Source organism: Panthera uncia, chromosome D1 (assembly GCF_023721935.1).
Source record: "Panthera uncia isolate 11264 chromosome D1, Puncia_PCG_1.0, whole genome shotgun sequence".
Taxonomy (NCBI): Eukaryota; Metazoa; Chordata; class Mammalia; order Carnivora; family Felidae; genus Panthera; species Panthera uncia.
The window spans coordinates 52,943,271-52,965,359 of NC_064808.1; the positions used below are offsets into that span (position 1 = coordinate 52,943,271).

General features: G+C 49.1%; 1 protein-coding gene across 8 annotated transcripts; it reads right to left on the bottom strand.

Moving 5' to 3' along the window:
• Positions 1-451: 451 nt before the first annotated feature.
• Positions 452-21,961, bottom strand: PGAP2 (post-GPI attachment to proteins 2). 8 transcript variants are annotated; one of them, XM_049651694.1, is made up of 8 exons: positions 21,735-21,961; positions 13,198-13,218; positions 10,136-10,310; positions 5,974-6,142; positions 1,852-2,104; positions 1,603-1,709; positions 872-980; positions 452-662 (listed from the first exon to the last, which is right to left on the bottom strand). In XM_049651694.1, the coding sequence occupies exons 3-8, from the start codon at positions 10,267-10,269 to the stop codon at positions 532-534; spliced, it is 903 nt and encodes a 300-aa protein (XP_049507651.1). In that variant the 5' UTR covers positions 10,270-10,310; positions 13,198-13,218; positions 21,735-21,961; the 3' UTR covers positions 452-531. The 8 variants fall into 8 exon arrangements, with proteins under 8 accessions (XP_049507651.1, XP_049507660.1, XP_049507677.1 ...); XM_049651703.1 differs by lacking the exon at positions 5,974-6,142; XM_049651720.1 differs by lacking the exon at positions 21,735-21,961 and having other exon boundaries at positions 5,974-6,155; positions 10,135-10,310.
• Positions 21,962-22,089: the final 128 nt, after the last annotated feature.

Genomic DNA, 22,089 nt, shown 5'->3' on the forward strand with positions numbered 1-22,089 from the left:
AAGGGGTACACACTAAACAGGAGGTGAAGTCAGAGCTAGAACACCTGGGCAAACTTAGCAAGGGACTGTGGCCACAGGCCTGGGCATGTGCAGGAAATAATCACATACACCAGTCAAGTGAATGACCCCGTGGAGAGAAATGGCTGTGGTTTTCAGGTAGCAGCCACTGCTCAGTGGTCCCTGACCTCAGCAAGAGGTGGCTATGTAAAGGCCAAGAACCGATGGTGGTTATAAACCTCAGGACTTTTTTTAGCACCAGATGGTGGAGCTCTCCTAACAGCTCAGCTTCTTGGGGCCTCCGGATAAGGGTGATGCTGCTTGAAGGTCCCTGTGCCTTCAAGTGGGGTGAGGGAAAAGAGAAGCCAGCAGGGCTACCTAAAACCCTGTCCTGTGCCCTTCTGCCCTTCCTCCCCCTCCCCCAGCTTCAGCACGGTCCACAGAGGACACAGGGTGGGGAAGGCCAGAGTGGTGTCTTGTTTCTAGTTTCTGGGCAGTGGACCGCCTCCTCCTTTCTAGTAGGAGAGAAAGGGTTTAGAATCGCTTTTCCTCAGGCTGGGAGGTAATGAGCAGCTCCTTGTTCCCGAAGTCCCACCAGGCTGTCATGTGGAACGCCATGTTGGTTAGGACAACGGTGTACTCCAGGATGGCGAAGATGGTGTATACTGTTGCAAGGGCACAAGAACAGAGCGTGGTGAGACTCCCGCCCCTGCCCCCCAGGGGCCTCTTGATAAATCGCCACCACCACACATCTCTACAAAGGAGACACAGTGGCAGTCAGCCCCCAAGGCCACTGCCATCTCGCACAGTATAGACAACATCATAACTGTCCCATAGCCACTGTGACCCCATACAGATCCCAGCCTGGCCTCACCTCCAGCCTCACAATACATGTTGTGCCGAAAGTAGACAGCCAGCGCCGTGAAGAAGGAGATGAAGTTGATGACGAAAAGCCGCTGTTTCCAGTTGTAGGACTTGCGGTCCTAGAGGATGGGCTGTCTGATCACTCTGCAGCCTGTTGGATATGTGTGGGCAGCCTCCCCTCTTAGCCCCAACTCCTGAGGGCTGCGTCTTACCTCCCTTGGTTTTGGAAGGGGGCACAGGCAAGGGCAGCAGGAATGATGGGCATGTTCATATTCCTGCGTTTGGGAGTATAATGAAGCCAAGGAGCAGTGCTGTCCCTGCCCCTCCCACTTCAGCAGGATGGAACATGAAAGTTACTCGGAGTCACCCCCCAACCTGACACCTCCACATACTGTGGGGAGAAGAAAGGTGCCTGCGGAGGCGGGGGTAAGGAGGGGCACTGGAGTTATTACAGACCACAGACCCCTGACACAGTTCCTAACCCACTGCAGCCTGGGTGCTGTCCCTCATTCTACCCCCATTTGGAGCCTCCATCTCTTCTATTTTCCAGTCTCCATCAGTACCCGGACACAGTCCTAGATTCTGACCAATCCATCACCCTCCACTCATCCCCAAGCCCCAGCCTCAGCCCGGGTTCCCGTTAGAACTCTGGTTCCCATCTCACCATTACCCGCATCCTGAGGACGGGTGTCCTTGATTTTCCCCTGGGCTGCTTAGAGCCCCACTAGGGGTAGACCGTACCTCCTGACTTACTGTGTGCTTCTTGGTCAGCCGCCAGAGAATGCAGGTGAGGAGCATGTGACTGAGGGAAGAGGCGATGAACACAATAAAAGCATTTTCGTGGATGGCTGGAGGGAGAGAGGAGGGTTGGGAGCGGGCACTACAGGAAGCATCCTAACCCCTCCCTCTGAAGGTCTGAGTGAGGGAGGGCGCAGGGGCGACCCTTCCCAACCCTTCCCCTGCTCCTCCTTCCCTCATGTGGACACCCACTGAAGTCCTCGGAAGAGGAGACGTAAGTGAGCACTAGCAGTGCGAGGTTCTCGACGACGTTGAGGCCAAAGTTGAGGCGGCAAAGCGGGCGGTAGCCAGGACACGGGGACGCGCAGCTGAGGTAGTGGTTCCAGTAGGCGAAGGCCACCAAGAAGCGGGGCGCTGAGTGCAGGCCGATGCAGAAGCGCCACACGTAGCGCTGGGGCACCTCCCCACCAATGGCCGAGCTCACCGAAGGCAGGTAGTTGGGCACCTAGAGAGTTGTGACCAGTCTGGTGGCAGGCCTCCACCAGCCCCACCCACCCACCCACCTGGAGATCCTTCTCTCCATCTATCAAAATCACGCTGGCCCTCAGAAGGCTCCGCTCCAGCCCTTTCCTTGCCCGGAGGTCCTCCTTCAGGCACCTCCAGAGAGAGCTCTCCTGGGAGACATCCCTTTCCAGGTCCCGGCCCCCAATGTGCTTGTTCTCATTCCCCAGGCAGCCTGGGGTTTGTGCAGGGACTTGGTTGGACCTTTTCCATCTCCCTATACATGGAACCTACATACGGCTGGGGAAGCTGTAGACAGGTTCAGATGCTCTCTGAGCCCATAGCACAGAGCTATGGGAGATTCCATGGCCCAGGACCCCAGATTCAGTCCTGAGGACAGGGATGAGTAACAGACCACCTGAGCTTCCGTGCTGGATTCACGGCCCACCTGAGCTGTTCTTGACTGCTCTCAGTTCTACTAACTCTTCTGGGCAGGTGTGCCAAGGTGGTAGAGGGTACTGTGAGATCCTGGGGGACCTGGGTCAGGAGGGTACCCCCACCCTGATCATGCTTAAGAAAGTGGGTGCTTGGGGCGCCTGGGTGGCTCAGTCGGTTGAGCGCCAACTTCGGCTCAGGTCACAATCTCGCGGTCCGTGAGTTCGAGCCCTGCATCAGGCCCCTGTGCTGACAGCTCAGAGCCCGGAGCCTGTTTCGGATTCTGTGTCTCCCTCTCTCTGACCCTCCCCCATTCATGCTCTGTCTCTCTCTGTCTCAAAAATAAATAAACGTTAAAAAAAAAAAAAAAGAAAGAAAGAAAGTGGGTGCTCCTAACCTGGGGTAGTCTAAGAAAATGACCTATTCTTGTGCATCCCTCCCATTCATCTTTCTCAAAGCCTGGAACTCCTTATTCCTTCAGGAACTGGAGCACTATTCTTCCTCCTTGAGGAAGGAGGAGGAGATAACACACAGCTGCGAGGACTGGTGTGTTGCTCGTGTGAGAGGGTGAGAGGATGAGGGAAGAACAGTCTAGATGGGGACAGGAAAGCCAGGGAGAGGAGGAGGATCTCTCAGACTCCAGGGTCTGGAGCAGTGCTTCTACCTTTAACATGCGTACAACTAACCAGGGATTGTGTGAGGATGTTGGGGGTCTGGAATCTGAGAATCTGCATTTCTAAAGGATTCCAGGACTGGAAACTACCAGTCCATGGCACTCGCTTTCTGTGGACTTTTTTAGACTGTCAGTAAGAACCAGAGCAGTGCCAGAGCCCAGGGACCCAGAGAAGGAATGACCGTGCTGTGACTATAGCAGGACCAGTCTTCAGAGATGGAGTTCTAGAAGATCCCCTCCTTTCTCCTAATGGTGATGCTGATGGATCAATGCTGGGAACATAGGCAATGGTGGACGCAGCTCACAGGGCAGAGGTGGGCCTGGGGTAACGCCAGCCAGGGGCTTCGCAGCCTTCACAGAAAAGGAGATAGATTCCCCTCAGCACTACCAAAGGAAGCTAAGTGTAGAGCTCTCTGAGAGGGTGCCGCTCCCAAGGCCATGGCTTGAGATACCATGTAGCTTGAGACCAGGCTCAGATACTCACTCTGAGTAATCAGTAAAGAGACAGCATGGAGGCTTTGGAGCCACACAAACCCGGGTCTGCATCCCATCTCTGCCTTTATTAACCTACTCAAGGTCACTTCACCTCTCTGAGCTTTAATTTCCTTGTTGGCAAAATAGGGACACTACCACCTACCTTGCAGGATGATTGTGAATATTAAATATGATGTATGCAGAGCATCTGCAGTGTTTAGCACACAGCAAGTACAAGTGATGGCTTTCAGAAGACAAACTTCCCTGAAAAGCCTGCAAATAGCTGGTGAGCTATGTAGTTATTGAACATGGGAACCCTGCATGGGAGTGACAGGCAAGAACTGTAACTTCATCAGAGACTTCTGAGCCCTCCAAGCCTCCTTACTTTTCTACCCCTCTGGGCAGGTCCCCTAAGTAAGGTTAGTGGGAGTGTTGCCTCTGTTTCCTAGAATATTCATTCTGAAAACTCCTGCCTCCATCCCAGCTACTTTAAGGAGAGCAGGACCAGCATGAGCTTTTTGTCTGTTTGTTTCCTCCAGCATGAGCTCTCTAAAGCTTGGCTGGGAGAGCCCAGAGCCCTAACTGATGTTGGGAAACAGGTGAATGGTAGAGATGGCAAAAATCTGGGAGGACACCACAGGAAGAAGGGAGATTTAGGGCCCTGTGGCTACTGGTGTCATCCTCATAAGCTCCTCCCAGATTAGGGGTAGAGATAGGATGCTGAGAGCAGGGATTTCCTCTTACCCCCACCCACACACACAAATATACATGCACGCATGCACACACATGCATAATCAGTATAGATATTCATTTATGTTCCCCCATCCCAAGCACACAAGTTCTCCACTCACCAACTATGCCAGCAACATCAGGAGCTATCAGAGACCAGGTGCCCAGCTCACCCCAAATCTCCCCATGAGCTCAGAGCTAAGGGTACTGAAGTGGGAACATAACCCCTTTCCCCAAGAACAGAAACCCTCTACATCCTAGAGGATGTGGCTCAGTGGACCTGTGGCAGGGCAGTAGATCAGAAAGTCACATGGTATAAAGGGTGAAGGTCCAAAAAATTCCCTATCAAAGCACCTCAGATTTCACCAATTGAGATTCATTCCTTTGATAAAAGTCCCCCAAACTTATGGATGACTTTGCTATCTACTGCCCCCATCCCTTGCCAACTGAACAAGACCTCCCATTCCTATCAATTCAACCTGCTACTCTTCTCTGGACTCCATCCCTGCCTCTCTACTTTCATAGTCCCTATTTTAGCTCTGGTCTTCCCAGTAGCATGATCTATTGCACTAGCCTCCTCACTTATCTCCCTACTCTTGCCCCCTGCTCTTAAATCTGTTCTCCACTCAGGAGCCAGAATGATCTTCTAAAGCATAAATCTGATCCTGTCCCTTTCCTGCTTAAAATCTTTCCAAAGCTCACCACTGCCCTCTGGATAAAATCAAAAGTTGTCAGCCTGGCATTCACAAAGATCCTTCTTTACCCCCATAGCAGAAATGCCCCTTGGTCCAGGAAGGAAGTCTTCCCCAACACCTAGGCTGGATTAAGTGCTTCTTCTGGGCCCTGTGATCCCTATGCTCCCCTTCATTCTTTATGTTCCCCTTTATCACAATAGGAGTCCCATTTCACTGTGCTGTGACTGTCTGTATCTAGGACTGTGTCATGTAAGATGAGAGGCTAAGGGCAAGTCCATGTTCAGTTCCATCCTTCTGACACAGAACCTCTACCCCTAGGCCCTCAGGAAAGGCCTGGTGGACTGCTCTTGGAGGCAGGGAGTCCATCTGGGTTTCTAGCTGGCAGAGTCCTGAGTGGACACAGGTTAGGGGGCCCGAGGCTGCCAGGGGAGAAACCAAGCCTGAAGATTCCAGGGCAGGGCTGGGGGTGTTCTCAGGCCACGTCCCCAGTCTGGGTTAAAGCCACTTATGACCTCTCCTGGCTCCTGGCCCAGTCTAACTCCCCAGTCCTGGCTTCCTTTCCAGTCTGGTCTTTCTTCAGCTTCCTCCTCCCTCTCATGACCTCTCTTGCCTACTGCCTTCCCTTCCCTTCCCCTTTCCCCTCTGCTCCCTGGCACTCTCTGTAATCTTCTACTCTCGGAAGACTGTGACTCCACTCTCCCTGAGTCTCTCCCCACAAATTCCCACAACTCTGACTTGCCCCCCACCATCCCTTTATCCCTTTCCCCTTTCTCTGACCCTCCGCCTTCTCTCTTACTCTCTGATTCCACTCTTACTGCCATCTCCTGACCTGGCCCTGACCCAGGTGCGGGGGAGCCTGGCACTCACCCCACAGTCAGTGGCCACCGTGTACTCAAAGTGGAACACCAGGGACCAGATGATGCAGAAGAAGAAGCCGAACATGGGGAAAGTGATGACCCACCAGATCATGGCCGTGAAGCGGAGCCGGAACACAGTCCCATCTGGGTCCAAGGGCTGGGAGGCCGCAGAGAACATCCTGTAGGGAGTGGTGCCCAGGCAGGGCGAGGGACACAACTTGGGGCCTGGTGGGACACCTGGGCCTCGGGAAGTGGAGCCTTTTCCAGAGCTGGCTCCTCTGGGTATAGGGAAGAGCCAGAGTAGAAAGAGCATAAAGGGAAATGGAAAGCAGTGCAGAAGGTAAGGAGGTACAGAGAGAGATGGGGCGGGAGCAGCTGAGTCAGGCAGGGTCAGCTCTTAGGAATCCCTTTGGCACAATGGTCCTATAGGTCCACCTCTTAAAGAGCCTGGAGAATAGAGGCTCCCAGTGGCCTGGACATGGGAGTTTGATGGGCCACTTCAATCTCAAGACTCTCACACCCAACTCAGAAGGATCAGAGGTAGAAAGGTTATTACTTCTGTTCCATAGAACATTAGGACTAAGATTTTAGCCACTTGACAGATTAAAGCTCCCAAGTCAAGGCTTTCTTCAGGTCACATAACCTAGACAAAGGACCCTTGGCTCAGACTGGTCCAAGCCCTCCCACTGACCCTGTCTGACCACATTCCTCCTCTTCACCCAAGTTCAACCAGGAACAGTGGGAGTGCCCAGAACCTATTTCAATGGGACCACAGGCTGCCAACCAGCCCACCCCCAGGCTCAGAATGATCCAAGCCTCAGGTCAACAGTACCATCATCTCAAGATACCAGGGTCCCTGCAGAGGCTTCTCCTTCCTCTCTAAGACCATGTCACCCAATCCAAAGTTTATGGGAATCTGAGGATCACGGGAACCTTCTCCACTCAGCTTGAGCCTATTGTGCTGGGCCAGACCCAGCAAGGACAGACCCAAACCAAGGGAGCTAGCTTCTTCCACTCCCTTCTCCTGCTAGGCAGAGAAGTCCCTCCTCCCACCCCTGACTGCCCCAGCTACCATGACTTGTGAGATGGGTTCCCTTCTGGGGGGCAGACAGAAAGGCTTTGTATTCAAACGCCTAGGACCAAACCTCCCTTGGGACTCATACCACCCACGATTAAGGGAGCCCTAGTTCACTAGTCCAGCTCAGCATCAAGGAAATGGGGGAGGGGGCGCGAACTGAGCAACACTCACACTGGGTGCTGAAGGATCCGGGGCTTGGGTTGAGAGTTCTAGCCAGACTGAAACTATTCTAAGACTGGAGGGTCCCACCCCTAGCTCTCTAGGGCCTGCCCTCCCGCCCACAGAGCTCAGATCTCCACGCCTGCCCAAGCACACAGCCCTCCCAGGACCAACAAGGCCATATCATAAACCCTGGAACACTCTGCAAAGGTAAGAGTGATAGTGGCTAAAGTCAGCCCACAACAGCTTCCTTGCCAGGGATGGGGGTGGGGACCCTTTTGAGAGTTGTATCCTGGGATCCAGGCAGTTTTCAGGGAAGGAAAAGGGAGAAAGCAAAATAGGATTTCACCCCTTTCTGTTGAAGCAGATGTATGTCTGTTGGGCCTCATTGGAGAGCTAGCTAATCTTAGAACAATACATTCAGGATCCAAGACAGATCTGGACGGGCCTAAATATGAGGTTATCAGTGTCCAGTCTGGACCTGTGCAGAAACAGCTAACTCAGCTCAAGATGCCTTAACAGGGGTCTAACAGCCAGTAATAGGAATGCAACGGTACTACTTTTCCCTGTGCTACCCAGGCCATATGAAGACCTATGCCCAGATCAGGGCCTCATATGAAGAGAATAGTGACCGACTGGGCCAAGTCTAGGGGCGCACATCCTGTGAGGGTTGCCTGAAAGAACTGGAAATATGCTACCTAATAAGAGTAAACTCGGGGACCCCTACCCCCATTACTGCCATCCCACCTCTGTAGGGCTGGCTTGATGCCAGGAGGAGAGAGAGTAGCTCTCAGGCTCCCAAAGCAGAGCCAGTGCAAAGGCAGAGATTCACCAAAAAGAGAATGTCATGTCCACTACAAGAAAGAGCTTGCTAATTGTTAGTTACTAAGCCTCCTTAGAATAGGCTGCCTGGAGAGGAAGGAAGCTCCCCATCACTGGAGATATGCAAGCAAACACAGAGTCATCTAAATTACAGATGTGTTAGAGTAAGGTTACTTTTTTTATTTCTAGGGTTGGCCATTTCTAGAATACTCCAGGTGAGAAATTCAGAGCATACATCCACCTGGGCTGCCCCAAGGTGGCTCCAACATGGTAGTCCCAGAGAGTGGGGACAAAATACCACCTGGGTCCCTAAGCTCAGTCCTGCCCCAGAGTGGTCAGGTATCCCTCCTGCAACTACCTATGCCTTAGGATCCCTAACTAGTATGTCAAGAATGGGTTATAGGTATGCCAGATATGCTGGCTTACTGATCCCATTAGCCCTCAGGAGCCAGCCATGAGGGGCAAAGCAAACAGCCTATTCCATTTAATTCCATATGCCTTACAAATATAATTTTCTGCATGGACTAAGACTTGGTCTCAGGCTTCCTTTTCAAAGGGCACGGGGCTGATGCAGGGGGGAGGGGGTCCTATTCATTTATTCAACCAATTCTTTCTGATTCAGATGTAGTGCCCACCTTGAAGAAGCTCCTGGTCTGATGGGGAACAGAGATACAAATATGATATGATAGAACTGTATGAAAGATAAAACAGGGAACTGTGGGCACCCAGAGGAAAGAGTGATTAAGTCTTCCCCAAGGAGGCTAGGGAACGTTTTTTCAAAGGAGGAGACATTTGAGAAGGGTTTTGCAGGATACAAAGGAGTTGACCAGGTGAGAGAAACATTTGATGCATTATCTAAGGTGAAAACTTGGTCAAGAAAAGCCATTGTTTGGATCCTTTTTGATCCTCCCCCTCAAGATCACCTGGTCAGCCCCTTTTTGTCCAGTCCTGTTCTTTCTGATAGCTCCCAGCCCTGGGTCTCATAAGACTGGCTGCCTACCGCTCAAGGCCAACATCTACCCATCGACAAAGCAAGGAGAGAGAAAACTCCCAGTCATAAGAACAAAAGAAGTAGGCCCCACTCCATACTGCCATTCAGACCCCACTTCTAATCATAGTCCTATTTCTGGAGCAAATGCTCTTTATAGGGAGGCAGGAAGCTGAGCTGATTGGGGGCCTTCAGAGCTCTCTCTGATGCTCTTCCAAGGGTCCATGTCCAGGCCCTGCCTCCTTTCCACCTAGAGCCCATGGGCTCTTCCTCTCCTGCCCTGCCTTCCAACCTTACAATCTCTTTTCCTCCTACTCCTTCGGCTCCTCACCCTTCACACTTCCCAAACCACCTTCCTATGCTTCCTCTATCTGGAGCTCTACACTACTCCTGAGAAGGAGGACGGGAATTGCCAACCCCATTTTAAGACATGGGAAGCTGAGGCTCAGTCTCTGTGTCTCAGGTAATACAGAGTCAGTGGATGAAATTAGGAGTGTAACAGAGGTCAACACAGGTCTGACCCTCTTTACCCCGAAACATTACAGAGAAAACTCACATCTTTCCTCCTGGCCCAGCACACCATATCCCTGCTCAGAGGGCACATGCCTACCTGGGGAACATAGCCCATATACACATATGGAACACATATATACACACATCATCAGGCCCCCATCCAGACACACACAGATATGGTCTCTCCCAGACACATACAGTCACGTCCCTTACAGTCACACAGATGCATACATAATCACATTCTCACAGAGACAGCCACAGCCCACAGTGTCACACTAAGAGGCGCCAGCACCCTCTAGCCCAGTCCTGTTCTCTCTCCATCCCCCACGAAACCCGGGGGCTCTTGAATCTGCCCCTCTATGAAGTAAGGATTGAATTCTGGGGCTGCCCAACTTCAATGACTCCAGGCCCTAATGACCCCCATGGAAAGTGGCAGAAGGCTAATTCCTGAGACCTCAATTTACAGGTACCCAGCAACCCAGTTTGTCTGATGGACCTCATTGGAGAGCTCACTAATCCTGTTACAACAGAATCAGGATCCAAAATCGATCCAATTGGACCTGAATATGAGATATTCCTTGACCCCCCCCCCCCCCACTTCGCAAGCCCTACCCCACAGTGTGTGGCCGTAGTCTCCTTGAAGTGGAAGAGCAGGGACCAGAGGATGCAGAAGAGGAAGGCGACAAGTGGACAGCAGACTGTGACCAGGGCCACCAGGGTGAAGCGGAGCCGGACCAGGGTCCCATCCCGGTCCAGTGGCAGTGGGACCTGGTACATCTTGTCAGACCTGGGGATGGAGTAGTATGCTGTCAAGGCCCAAGGCAGCAAGGCTGGGACTCTGTGGTAAAGCCAGCCCTTGTGCTGAGTCCTCAGCTTAGCTGAGCCATGGGATGGAGGGTCTGAGAAGAAAGCCATCTAGCCCCTAAACTTGGACAGTTCCTGCCCTGGATGGGGACGATTGACTCAGAATCCCAAGAGGACATTCACCCTCAATTTCAGAGGAAAGACAATGAAGCAAATCTGTGCTAAAATGAAGCCTGAATAGATTGGGAGAGTTTCTTCTCCCCTATACCTGGCTTTACAGGTCTATGACAACAGGAGCTGGTTTAACTGGTCTCTCTTGTTTCAGGAACCAACCCTAAAACCTCCCAGTGAACAGAATAGTCCACCTTCTTTCACAGGCCTTTGAGCCTCTAGGCTTCAGTTCTCCCTGCTTCACCCACTGGCCCAGGGCCTTCTGTACCTTCGGTCCTTTCCCAGGCTCTGTGTGTCTGCACCACAGTGCACAGCAGCGAGGGCTCCATGGAAGCCAATAGAACCCTGACCCCCTGCTCGTCCCCACCTGCTGCCTCATGTGCTCTGAGGGTGAAAGGCTTTGCAGAATCAGGCCTGGTCCTAGCCTGGGCTTGCTGTTTGCTGGAAAGAGCTGCCTGGTCAGCTTCTGGAGGCTTCCCAGAACCCATGGGGCCTGTCCATCCCCCTCCAGAGATGAAGTAAAAGCTCCTGAGAACTGTTGACTCCCTGCTGAGATGAGGATGCTAAGGTTAACAACTATAATAACCACGTATACACCAGCAATCCTAGCCCAGCCTCCCTAAGTGCACAGAGGGGAAATTGAGGCTAAGAGAGGAACGAGAACCTGCTCAGGGTCGCACAACAACTAGAAGGGAGAGCCAGCAGTGGGGAGATGTAGGGCCCACAGGGTCACAAACTGCAGCCCCAGCCTTCTTTGACCCCTTCGTCTCTGGGACAGACCTCTGGGTAGAAAGGTCAGGTTAGATCAGATTAGGAGGGGAGAGAGAAGGGGCACCTGTCATTAGAGAAAGAAAGGTAAATCAAATCCTATATAGATGAGTCAGTGAATCCTGTCCCCATTGCAAAGGCAGAGAAACCAAGATGCAGAGAGAGAAAGGCCCTTCCTCAAAGCCAGATGCTGAGCCTGACAGAAAGCCATCCTTGGAACTTACGCTTCTTGTGGCCAAACTAGGGCTGGCTCCAGATTCATAAAGAACCCGCCCTTATGGACTCAAAGGTCTTGCCGGATCAAGTCCCAACTCTTCCTGGCCCCGCCCTCAGGAAGAACCTGAAGCTAACCTCCTAGCATTCCAGAACCAGGTGAATACCTTCTGTGTTCTCCTCCATCTTCCCCCACCCTGCCTCTCTTCTAGGCCCGATTAGTCAGCCTGCCCCAGTTGCCCAACTTCTTTTCTGCCTTCAGGAGCCAGGGATCTCCCAGAGGAATTGGAATTGGAGCTGGTGCCCCTCCCAAATTGAACACATTTCTTGGATCATCTCCAAATGGACTATAAGTCCCTAGAGACCCTAGAAGGGGAAGGACTTCCCCACCCAGCCCAAACTCTGATTTGGTGCTTGTAGCAGCACTAGTCCCCTCTCTGAAGCCAGTGGCTCTAGAAGCCTCGGGAACCACTGGGATGCCCAAACTGAAGAACAGATCCTCAGGAAATGAATAGGCACTGCTTGAGGCAGGGGGTGGGTAAAGAGGTTGGAGGAACAATCTGTTCCACTGCTTGGAGGTATGCCTGGCTCCTCTTTTAGCTGTGTGACCTTGGGCAAGTCATCTAACCACTCTGGGTCTTTTTCCACAGTTGTGCAACATGAAGATCATGTGGTTTAGATTACTAATATGACCATTCCAACATGGTCATTTTACTTCTCCAGGCCTCAGGACAAGGAGCTCACTACCTGAAGGGCAGCTCTTCAGTCCCAGTCAGCTCTAACTTCTTCATACGTACTACTTAGCTGGAAACTGCTTTCTTAGGAGTACCCCTACCTTATCTCCAAAGGTCCCAGAGATCTTCTCAGCCTCCAGCCAGAATCCATACTTACTGGGTACCTTCTGAGTATGAGGCACCCTGCTTAATGCTCCACATACATTGTTTCTTTTAACCCTCACTATAATTCTATGAGGCAGGCCCTATATAGCCTGTGTATTTCCATTTTACAGAACAGGAAACTGAGGCTCAAGGAGGTTAAAAACACTTGCCCAAGGTCACAGGCTAATAAATGGAAGAGGTGTAATTTGAAATTACTCTATCGGGTTCCAGAGACACCCAACACCTACATCCCTGGCACCTAAAGAGAAATCCCCATCAGCAGACCCTGGAGAATGAAGGAGAGCTCAATCAGTGCACAGCCAGCACCATGTGGGAGAGCAGGAGGGGTAAAGGGTTAGTTCAGAAGTCGGGACAGCAGCAGATCCTGGGCAAGCACCAGCACCTTGGGGCTGGGCGGTGAGAAAGCTGGACCTCGTGGCGGAGCTCCCCCAAGTGGGGTTGCCCCGCGATCCGTCACACCCATCCCCATACTCACCCAGGCTGTGGCGGCGAGGAGGCCGCGCCGGCGCAGGCCGGGCGCTGGGGGAACCCGAGGGGAGCCCAGGCCCGGCCTGGGGCAAGCGGCCGGGGGCGGGCCGGAGCGGGAACGGCGGGGGCGGGGCCAGCGCGCTTGGGGAGGAAACTGCGCCCAGATCCTCCATTGGCCCCTCCCCACTTCTGCGGACCTGGACCCTTGGCTCTCCGCCTTGATCCGGTGTCCCCTTGTGCCATGCCTCTCTAGCTCTGGTCTGCCCCACTAATTCCTGTTGCGTGGGGGCAGCCGGAAGAGCCCTGGACCCCTGGGTTTGACACGTTGGATAAGCCACCTTGTCACCTTACCTCTCAGCGGCGTTCCATCACCTGTTGAAAGAACATAAAATTGGTTCAACAAGCCCCGAATTCTCTAATTTTCTAGTCTCGGTGTCTCCTGCCCACGTCCCCATTCTAGCCGAATTATCCGGCCTCGCCCTTCTGAAACATTAAAACAGTTTTGCCCCAGCCTCAGCGCCCCTCCCCCTAACTTTGCTCCCCGTAGCCGATTCCCGGCATTCAGCAAAGGGAAGAGCACGTTATAGGTAGAGAGATCAGGGAGGCCCACCCCAAAAACTCGGGGCCAGAGCTGTTCCCGGCTTTGATCAGGAGAGGGCGCCCTGTCCTGACATAACAGAGCAAGGCTCTCCTTTCCCCAGTCCTGGGTCTGCCCCACCACGAGAGGGTTGATCCGCAGAAACCAACCCAGCCCACAGGGTTCCCTCCCCACCCAGACTGACCCCTGAAGGAACCCGAGGAAGACTCTTGGGGTTGCCAGAGCACCTGCAGGGGGTGAAGACCTCTGACCTAGACGTAGTTACCACCACAGTTTTCCTAGTCATATATCCCCACAGTAATAGCACATTTTGAGCACCCTCTGTTTTCCAGGCACTTTTCTATTTTTTATGCATTATCCCATTTGATCCTTATAAAAACTCCATGAGATGGATACTATTAACATCCCTGTTTTAGAAAAGGTATGTTACCTATTCACACAGCTATAAATGTCAGAAACAGGATTGGAGTCCCGCACCTGAGGTCATTCCCTTAATCCCTCCCTATATAGAACAACCTGGAACAACCCGGGTTTGAACAGCACGTGTCCACTTACACGTGGATTTTTTGATACAGCACAGTACTATAAATGTATATTTTCTCCCTTATGGTTTTAAGAAAAAAAAATTATTTTGTTTTTTAAAGTAGGCTCCACACCCAATGTGGGGCTCCAACTCACAACCCCAAGACCGAGTCACATGCTCTACCAACCGAGCCAGCCAAGTGCCCCCTCTTCCTTATGATTTTCTTAATAACATTTTCTCTTCTCTAGCTTACTTTATTGTAAGAATATGTCATATAAAACATATACAAAGCATGTGTTAATCAATAGTTTGTTATCGGTAAAGCTTCCAGTCAACAGTAGGGTATTTGTAGTTGTTTTGGGGAGTCAAAAATTATACATGGAGTTTTTACTGTGTGGGGGCGGGGGGGGGTCAGCACCCCTAACCCCTGCATTGTTCAAGAGTCAACTGTATAATGTTAATCCCACAAGGTAGCTACACTCACCACTTTGCAGGTGGATACAGAAGCTCAAATTTGATTAACTTACCAGAGATCTTTTTCATGCATTCATTCTTGTTCATTCACTCAGCCTAGCCCTTTCTGTGGCAGGCCCTGACTGGGCAATGGTGGCAGACCCAGAGATAACTCACTCCTGGAGGCTCCAAGTCTGGCGGGACAATGTCCTATTCTAGTGACTTTGAACTCCTCTCCACCCTGTGCTTTAGGGTTCCAGGGCAAATGAACAATTAGTAAGACTGTACTAAAAGAACCACCTCCTTTTAGTTTCAATGATTAGATGTAGGTTTTCTACCTCAGGGCTTTGTGTCATCTTCTTTGTCTACCTCCAACATACAGATGCTTGCTCCTGGCCTTTATTCCCTGTCTTTATTCCCTGACCCTATTCCTTGTCTGTTCCTTTGGCCCTAAATACCATTCCCTGAGGCTGGGTCCCTTCTCTGTGCCTCTAGACTACCCCCAATGCCTGAAACTTGAGGTGCATTAATCTTGCCATTAATTCTTTGGTGATTTGGGCAATTCACCATACAGTCCTGAATCTCAGTTTCCTCATCTGTAAAATGGTTTTAGGAATATCCACAGCACAAGGTTGTCCTGGGGATTAAGTGAGGTAAAACAGCAGTGTGCCAGGTATGCAGGAGATACTCAAGACACCCTGGCTATTGTGATGAGATGTGGAAGCTATGGTCTGAACTTGTCCTGACTGAGCCTTTTCTTTTTTTTTTTTTATTTATTTTTTAACATTTATTCATTTTTGAGAGTGAGACAGACAGAGCATGAGCAGGGGAGGGGCAGAGAGGGAGACACAGAATCCAAAGCAGGCTCCAGGCTCCGAGCTATCCACATAGAGCCCAACGTGGGGCTCGAACTCATGGACCACGAGATCATGACCTGAGCTGAAGTCGCACGCTCAACCGACTGAGCCACCCAGGCACCCCAAGACTGAGCCTTTTCTGAACTGTGTGACCTCAGCCATCACTGACCCTCTCTGAATCTATTTCTTCTTCTGTCAGTTCCAAAGCCTATCACCTTGATTTACGTGAGGAAAAGTAGAAGAATGAGTTCTTACTAGGCAACTTACGAGGAACTTTATGTACACTTTCTTATTCAATCCTCTTAATAATCTGGTGAGGTAAATTTGATGGAATATATTTTACAGATAAAGAAGTTGAACAAGCATCTAAGCTTCTAGTCTTGCCTTCAATTCAGTGGGCAGTCAGTGTTTGCTGAATCAGCATTTGTCTGTAATCCAAGTAGTTGCTGCTGCTGCCGTTGAAACCTTCCAGTGTCTCCTGTCCTCCTGGTTGGTTTGCCTTGTGCCTGGACATACCTCAGAGAGGCCTGTGCCTGAAATAGCACCAATATTGTCCAGCTTTGGCCACAGTCACTGCTCCACTCCCCCTGTCCACACACACATACTAGATTCCCCAAGCTGACTGAGCATTTATTTACAGGAATGCTCCAGCCCGCAGTAGCATGGAGGCAGTACAGAGGTGAGAAGCAGAAGAAAAGTGAATGTGGGATGTAGTTGTTAAGGAAAGCTTCCTGAGGCTCTGCTTCACTGGTTTCCTTGCTCTTCTATCTCTTCATCATCCTCCCCATTTACAGCCACATTGGCTCTTCTTAAAACACAGATCTGGGGGTGCCTGGGTAGCTCAGTCGGTTAAGTGTCTGACCCTTGATTTTGGCTCAGGTCATGATCTCATGGTTTGTGAGATCGAGCCCTGCATCGGGCTCTGTGCTGACAGCACAGAGCCTACTTGGGATTCTCTCTCTCTCCTTCTCTCTCTGTCCCTCCCCAGCTGATGCTTGCTATCTCTCTCTCTCTCTCTCTCAAAATAAATAAACATTTTAAAAAACCATACAGATCTGATCATGTGCCTCTCTTGCTGCAAATTGTTTAGCAACTCCCTATGGCATTTAGGATCAAGAGCAAATTCCTTAGTGTGGTATTCATCATCCTTCGTTATCTGGCCATCCTCTACTCTAGCAAACACATATTTTACATTCTAGCTACGCTCATTTTTTCCATGAGCTTTGCTCAACTTCCTCCTTATCTCTCCCTAAGCACCATGATTCACCTACCTCCCCACTCCACAGGAAGCATTAGAAGTCCATCACACCTTTATTAGGATTGAGCACAATGTAGTGAAATTATTAAGTGTCTGTTCCCCTCTCCTTCCTGGAAACCCATTTAAGGATGGAACCCTCACCTGTTCCATTTATTTCTGAATCTCTCAGCTTAGGCCAGAGATAGACACAAAGGAAGCCCAGAAAATATTTGGTTGAAGGGTTGATTTAATTGAATTGGGTTTTGAAGGATGGACAGGATTTGGATGTATCAAGAAGAGATTTAGGAACTGTAAGAAAAGCCTTTGAGGAAAGACCACTGTTGTAGGGGTAGAGGCAGAATAAGCATGGCTAGGGATAGGTAAAGAGGCAAGGACGCAGTGCTAAAGATACCCGGTTTCAGGCCAAACTCCGACCCTGCCTCCTGGGCAGCCTCAGGAAAGTCTTCCAGGGTTGTTCTTTGTTCTTCCTAGAGATCTTTTTCACAGAGCAGAGGCATCCTCCTTGGATGACTTTAAACTATCCACCCTAGGCACACCCATCTTGCTGTAGGCCCATTCTGCCTCAAATAGTAATTAAATCTTCATTGTATATTTTGTTCTTCATTGTTCAACTTTCTCTGGCTCCCCTATCACTTCTAGGATGAAATCCTAGTTTGTACCTCTGGATATACTGAGCTCTTTCTTGGTCCTACATCTTTTTTCTCTCTGTTCCTCTGACCTAGGATGTTTTTTTTCCCTCCATCTTGGCAAACTGTACCATAAAGGTATTCATTAATAGCACACTTAGGAATGCATATGGGAACTTCTAGGGAGATCACTAAAATAATATAAAAAGAGAATTTAATTTCCAAGCTGGTACAAGAGAAAAATGAAATAATCCAAAAGAATGTTAAGAGAGCAGAGATTTAGGGGTGTCTGGGTGACTCAGTCAGTTGAGTGGCTGACTCTTGATTTTAGCTCAGGTCATGATCTCAGGGTCGTGGGATTGAGCCTCATGTTGGCCTCAGCACTGAGCACGGAGCCTGCCTGGGATTCCTTCTCTCTCTCTCTCTCTCTCTCTCTCTCTCTCTCCCCCTCTGCCCTTCTCCCCTACTTGTGCGCACACGCGCTCTCTCTCTAAAAAAAATACATATGTACATATTTTTTTTCTAAGCAGAAATTTAAATGGAAAATAAGCACTTGAAGAAATGGTCAATATCATTAGTCATTAGGGAAATGCATATGAAAACCCCAATGAGATGTCACTTCATAGCCCTTAGGATGGCTACAATTGAAAAAAAAGGAATATAGCAAGTATTGGCAAGGATGAGGAGAAATTGGAACCCTCATCTATTGCTAATAGGAATGTAAAATAGTACAGCCACTTTGGAAAACAGTCTGGTAGTTCCTCTAAAAGTTAAACATAGAGTTACCATAGGACCCCATAAATCTACTCCTAGGTATAAACACAAGAGAACTGAAAACATATGTCCATAAAAAACTTATACACAAATGTCCATAGCAGCATTATTCATGGTAGCCACAAGGTAGAAACTCAAATGCCATCAGCTTATGAATGTATAAATAAAATATGGCATATCCATAAAATGGAATATTATTCTATCATAAAACGGAATAAAATTCTGATACATGCTATAACACATATGACCCTTGAAAACATTATGTTAAGTGAAAGAAGTCAGACACAAAGGCCATATATTGTATGATTCCATCTATAGAAAATGTTCAGATAGGCAAATTCATCAAGACAGAAAGTAGATTAGTAGTTGCTAGGGGCTGGGAGAAGAGGGAAATGGGGAATGACTGCTAATTGTCTGGGATTTCTTTTTGGGGTTATGAAAATCTTCTGGAATTAGATAGTAGTGATAGTTGCACAACTTCATGAATATAGTTGACCTTTGAACAACACAGGGGTTAGGGGCACTAGACCCACACAGTCCAAAATCCATGTATAACTTTGACTCCCTAAAACCTTAACTACTAAGAGCCTACTGTTGACCAGAAGGCTTACTGATAACATAAACAGTTAATTAACACACATTTTGTATGTTGTATGTATTATGTACTGTAGTCTTACAATAAAGTAAGCTAGAGAAAATAATGTTATTAAGAAACTCATAAGGGAGAGAAAATACATTTACAGTACTGTATTTATTGAAAAAAAAATCCTCATATAAATGGACCTGCACACTTCAAACCCATGTTGTTAAAGGGTCAACCCTCTGAATTCTATACTAAAACCCTCTGAATTCTATACTTAAAATGGATAAATATTACATTATGTGAATTATATCTCAATTAAAACAATCTGGCAGGACTGCACCTCAAAAAATGGAGGTTATTATTACAAAAGAACTAAAATGAAAAACAAATTAAGGAAAAACCCAGAAACAGAACAGTAGGACAAATAGAAAATGTTAGATTAAATTCTGAATATACCAATAAATTTGTTAAGTGTAATAGACTAAATGCTCTAGTTTAAAGTCAAAGGTATTCACATAAGATTTATAAAAATCTAATTATATGCTATTTATAAACATCATCCCTCCCTTCAGTTGTAGAAAAAGAGGAAGGAAATCAACATTTACTGGGTGCTTACTGTATGTCAAACATGTGCCCAGTCCATTGCAAATTCCCTTATTTGACATTTACAATCACTTTACAACATGGGAATTTTTGTGCCTTTTCATAGACAAGAAAACTGGGTCACAGAACAGTTAAATAATTTGTGCAAGGTCTAAAAAGTAGGAAGTCTGGTACTTAAACTTAGCTGTTTGACTCCAACTCTGTCACTCTTTCCTACGCACCACCTAAGAAATCTAAACCATTAGGGGGCGCCTGGGTGGCTCAGTCGGTTGAGCTTCGAACTTCGGCTCAGGTCACGATCTCATGGTTCGTGAGCTTGAGTCCCACATCTGAGCTGTCAGCACAGCCTGGAGCCTGCTTTGGATTCTGTGTCTCCCTCCCTCTCTCTCTCTCTCTCTCTCTGCCCCTCCCCTGCTCATGCTCTCTCGCTCTCTCTCTCAAAAATAAGTCAACATTTAAAAACATTTAAAAAAAAAAAGAAAGAAATCTAGGCCCTCACTCTAAAAGGAAGTCTCTTGCCTTTCCCCGATTCTGCAGTCCTTATGGGTCCTGTCTCCGCTCTGAGCACCAATCCTTCAAAGCTGCATAGGGTGAGTTCTCAGAGTATGTATGTGAGAGACTGGGGTTTCCCAGGAAAGCTGGACTTTCCTTTGCTTTGTCTCTCTGGGCCAGAGCAGAGTGTTAAGCTGTGGACTTCTTGGGCTCCTGAAGCCCAAGAGAGGGTTTGGCTCAGCAAGTTTTTGTGAGCATGCACCAAACTTCTTTTCTTTAGAGGTGAAGAAGGAATGAAGAGACTAGAAGGGGGTTATGAGAATTAGAGTGAGAGTATGTGGTCCACAAAGTCCTTCCGAGGGCAGAAGTACCTGGGAATGATGAGCATGTGGGCCATATGCCTACCAGAGTATCTAACAAGAGGTCCTTCTATTTAGAAATCACCATGGTCATAGGAAATTGCTCCCTGCCACACTCCTCATCTAATGTCTCTTCCTCCAGTCTTCCCACAAGTATGTGGGATCCTATTTAAGGATCTCAGCTCCTGCATACCTGCCAGCACTTTGACCTGAATGTATTTACTTAATCACTTAAAACATATTTCTGGGAGCCATTTCTGTGTCAGAATCAATGTCTTAGAATAGTTAGAATGGGAATTCCTTGACATTTTTAAAGAATAGGAATAATTATCATTTATTGAGGGCTTACTGTATACTGGGTCCCATACTAAATGCTTTATCTCATTTAATTCTCTCGACAACCTTAAAGGCAATTACAGTTGTTACCCTCCTTTTACAGACAAGGAAACTGAGGCTTAGGGGTTAAAATTTTGCCCAAGTTGACATAGCCAATAAATGGTTGGGCTCAGGTTTAAACTCAGGGTTCCCTAACTCAAAAGTCTCACACTTCTACTACTATTCTACTTAAGAAAGTCATTCATCCGTTCATCAAACATTTAATGTGCACCTATACTTTGTGCCTGGGCTTAGGGACACCAGAATAAATAAGTGGAGGAGAGGTTTAATCATATTTGGGTTTCAGGATTGGAGGGTGAGAAATCAAATGTTCTGTAAGTCAGTGAGGAAGCTATAGTAAACTATCCAGGGAGAACTAATGACTTTCCAATGTAGAACACAGGAAAGGGAGGATGAAACGGAGGGATATTTGGATGCAGGAGTGGGGGGAATGTGGCTGGAGCCAGATGTTTAAACTAGCTTTACTATTTGACCATCCACATATTTATTTGTTTCTTCCTTTGAGCATCTACTGAGCACCTACAATGTATCAGATTTCCACTGTTATCTTATTTCATCTTTACAAGCATTCCACTTTTGGACAAATTAGTCAATTATTTGTAATACCTCGCTACCACTGAACACTCAGAGGGATTTAAATTTATCTACTTTTGGGCAGAGCCCACTTCAATTCTGTGTTGATGTTCCAGGAAAAAGTGGTGGTGGAGAGGTAGTCTGAATAGGTTTTGCTTTCTGAGCATATTCTGCATGGGACCCTCAGTCACTAGGTCTAGTTTCTAGAATATGCTCAACCTTCTCCCTTGTAATATCAAGCGTCTGTCCTGGGCTAGGCCACGGGAGAAAGAAACCCCAATGAATAAAATGCAGCTCTGACTTCTAAGAGCCTGAGCACAGAAGACAGGAAAATAATAGGATACAAAGTGACAAGGCTGTAACAGAGGCCTGCCCAAGCATTAGCCAAACTCCCTCAGAGAGATCCGGGAATGTATCCCAGAGAAGGCAGGAACATTTGAACCAGGCCTTTAAGATAAATAGGAATTCCTAAAGTGCAGGTGGGAAAGAAGTTCCAAGAACCCTCATTTGTAACAAATCCCATGTTGAGCCATTCCCTCACGGCATGCTCATAGCGTACATTAGAGAGATTCAAAGAAGGAAAGGTTGTGATGGGGCCGGCATGGGTTGGGAGACCAGGAGGCCAGGTTTTGGGGCCTCGTAGCAGCTGCAGGCAAGCTACACGGAGAGACAGACCTCCCAGGAGGGCCCTCCAGCTCCGCACGTGGTCTGGCCAGGAAGTGCGGGCAGGACTACGGGGAAGCCTTCCCATCACCGCCCGCGGACTGGGGCAAGGAAAGGGTAGAATAGTTACCATGCCATCGTTGGAGCCTCCCCTCTGATTGGCCCGAGCTTCAGCAGCCCGACTGTCTCGGCTCCAAGGAAGGGGGCGGAGCCTCTGTATAGCGTCACCACTCTTCTCCCACACCCCGCCCGATGCACCCCCACGCAGCCACTCACAAGCCCACTTCGAGGGGGGCCCTGTATGACGTCACGACTCCTCCAGCCAATCTCGGCAGGGAGGGGCGGGACTCCATGTCCCTCCCATCGCCCCTCCCCGCCCCTCCCCGTAACTCCTCTGTCCCTCCTCTTCCCCCTCTCCTTTTCTCCCGAAGACCGCCCTCACGTTCGGTTTCAAAAGACTCGTTGCCCAATGAATAACAGGGCGG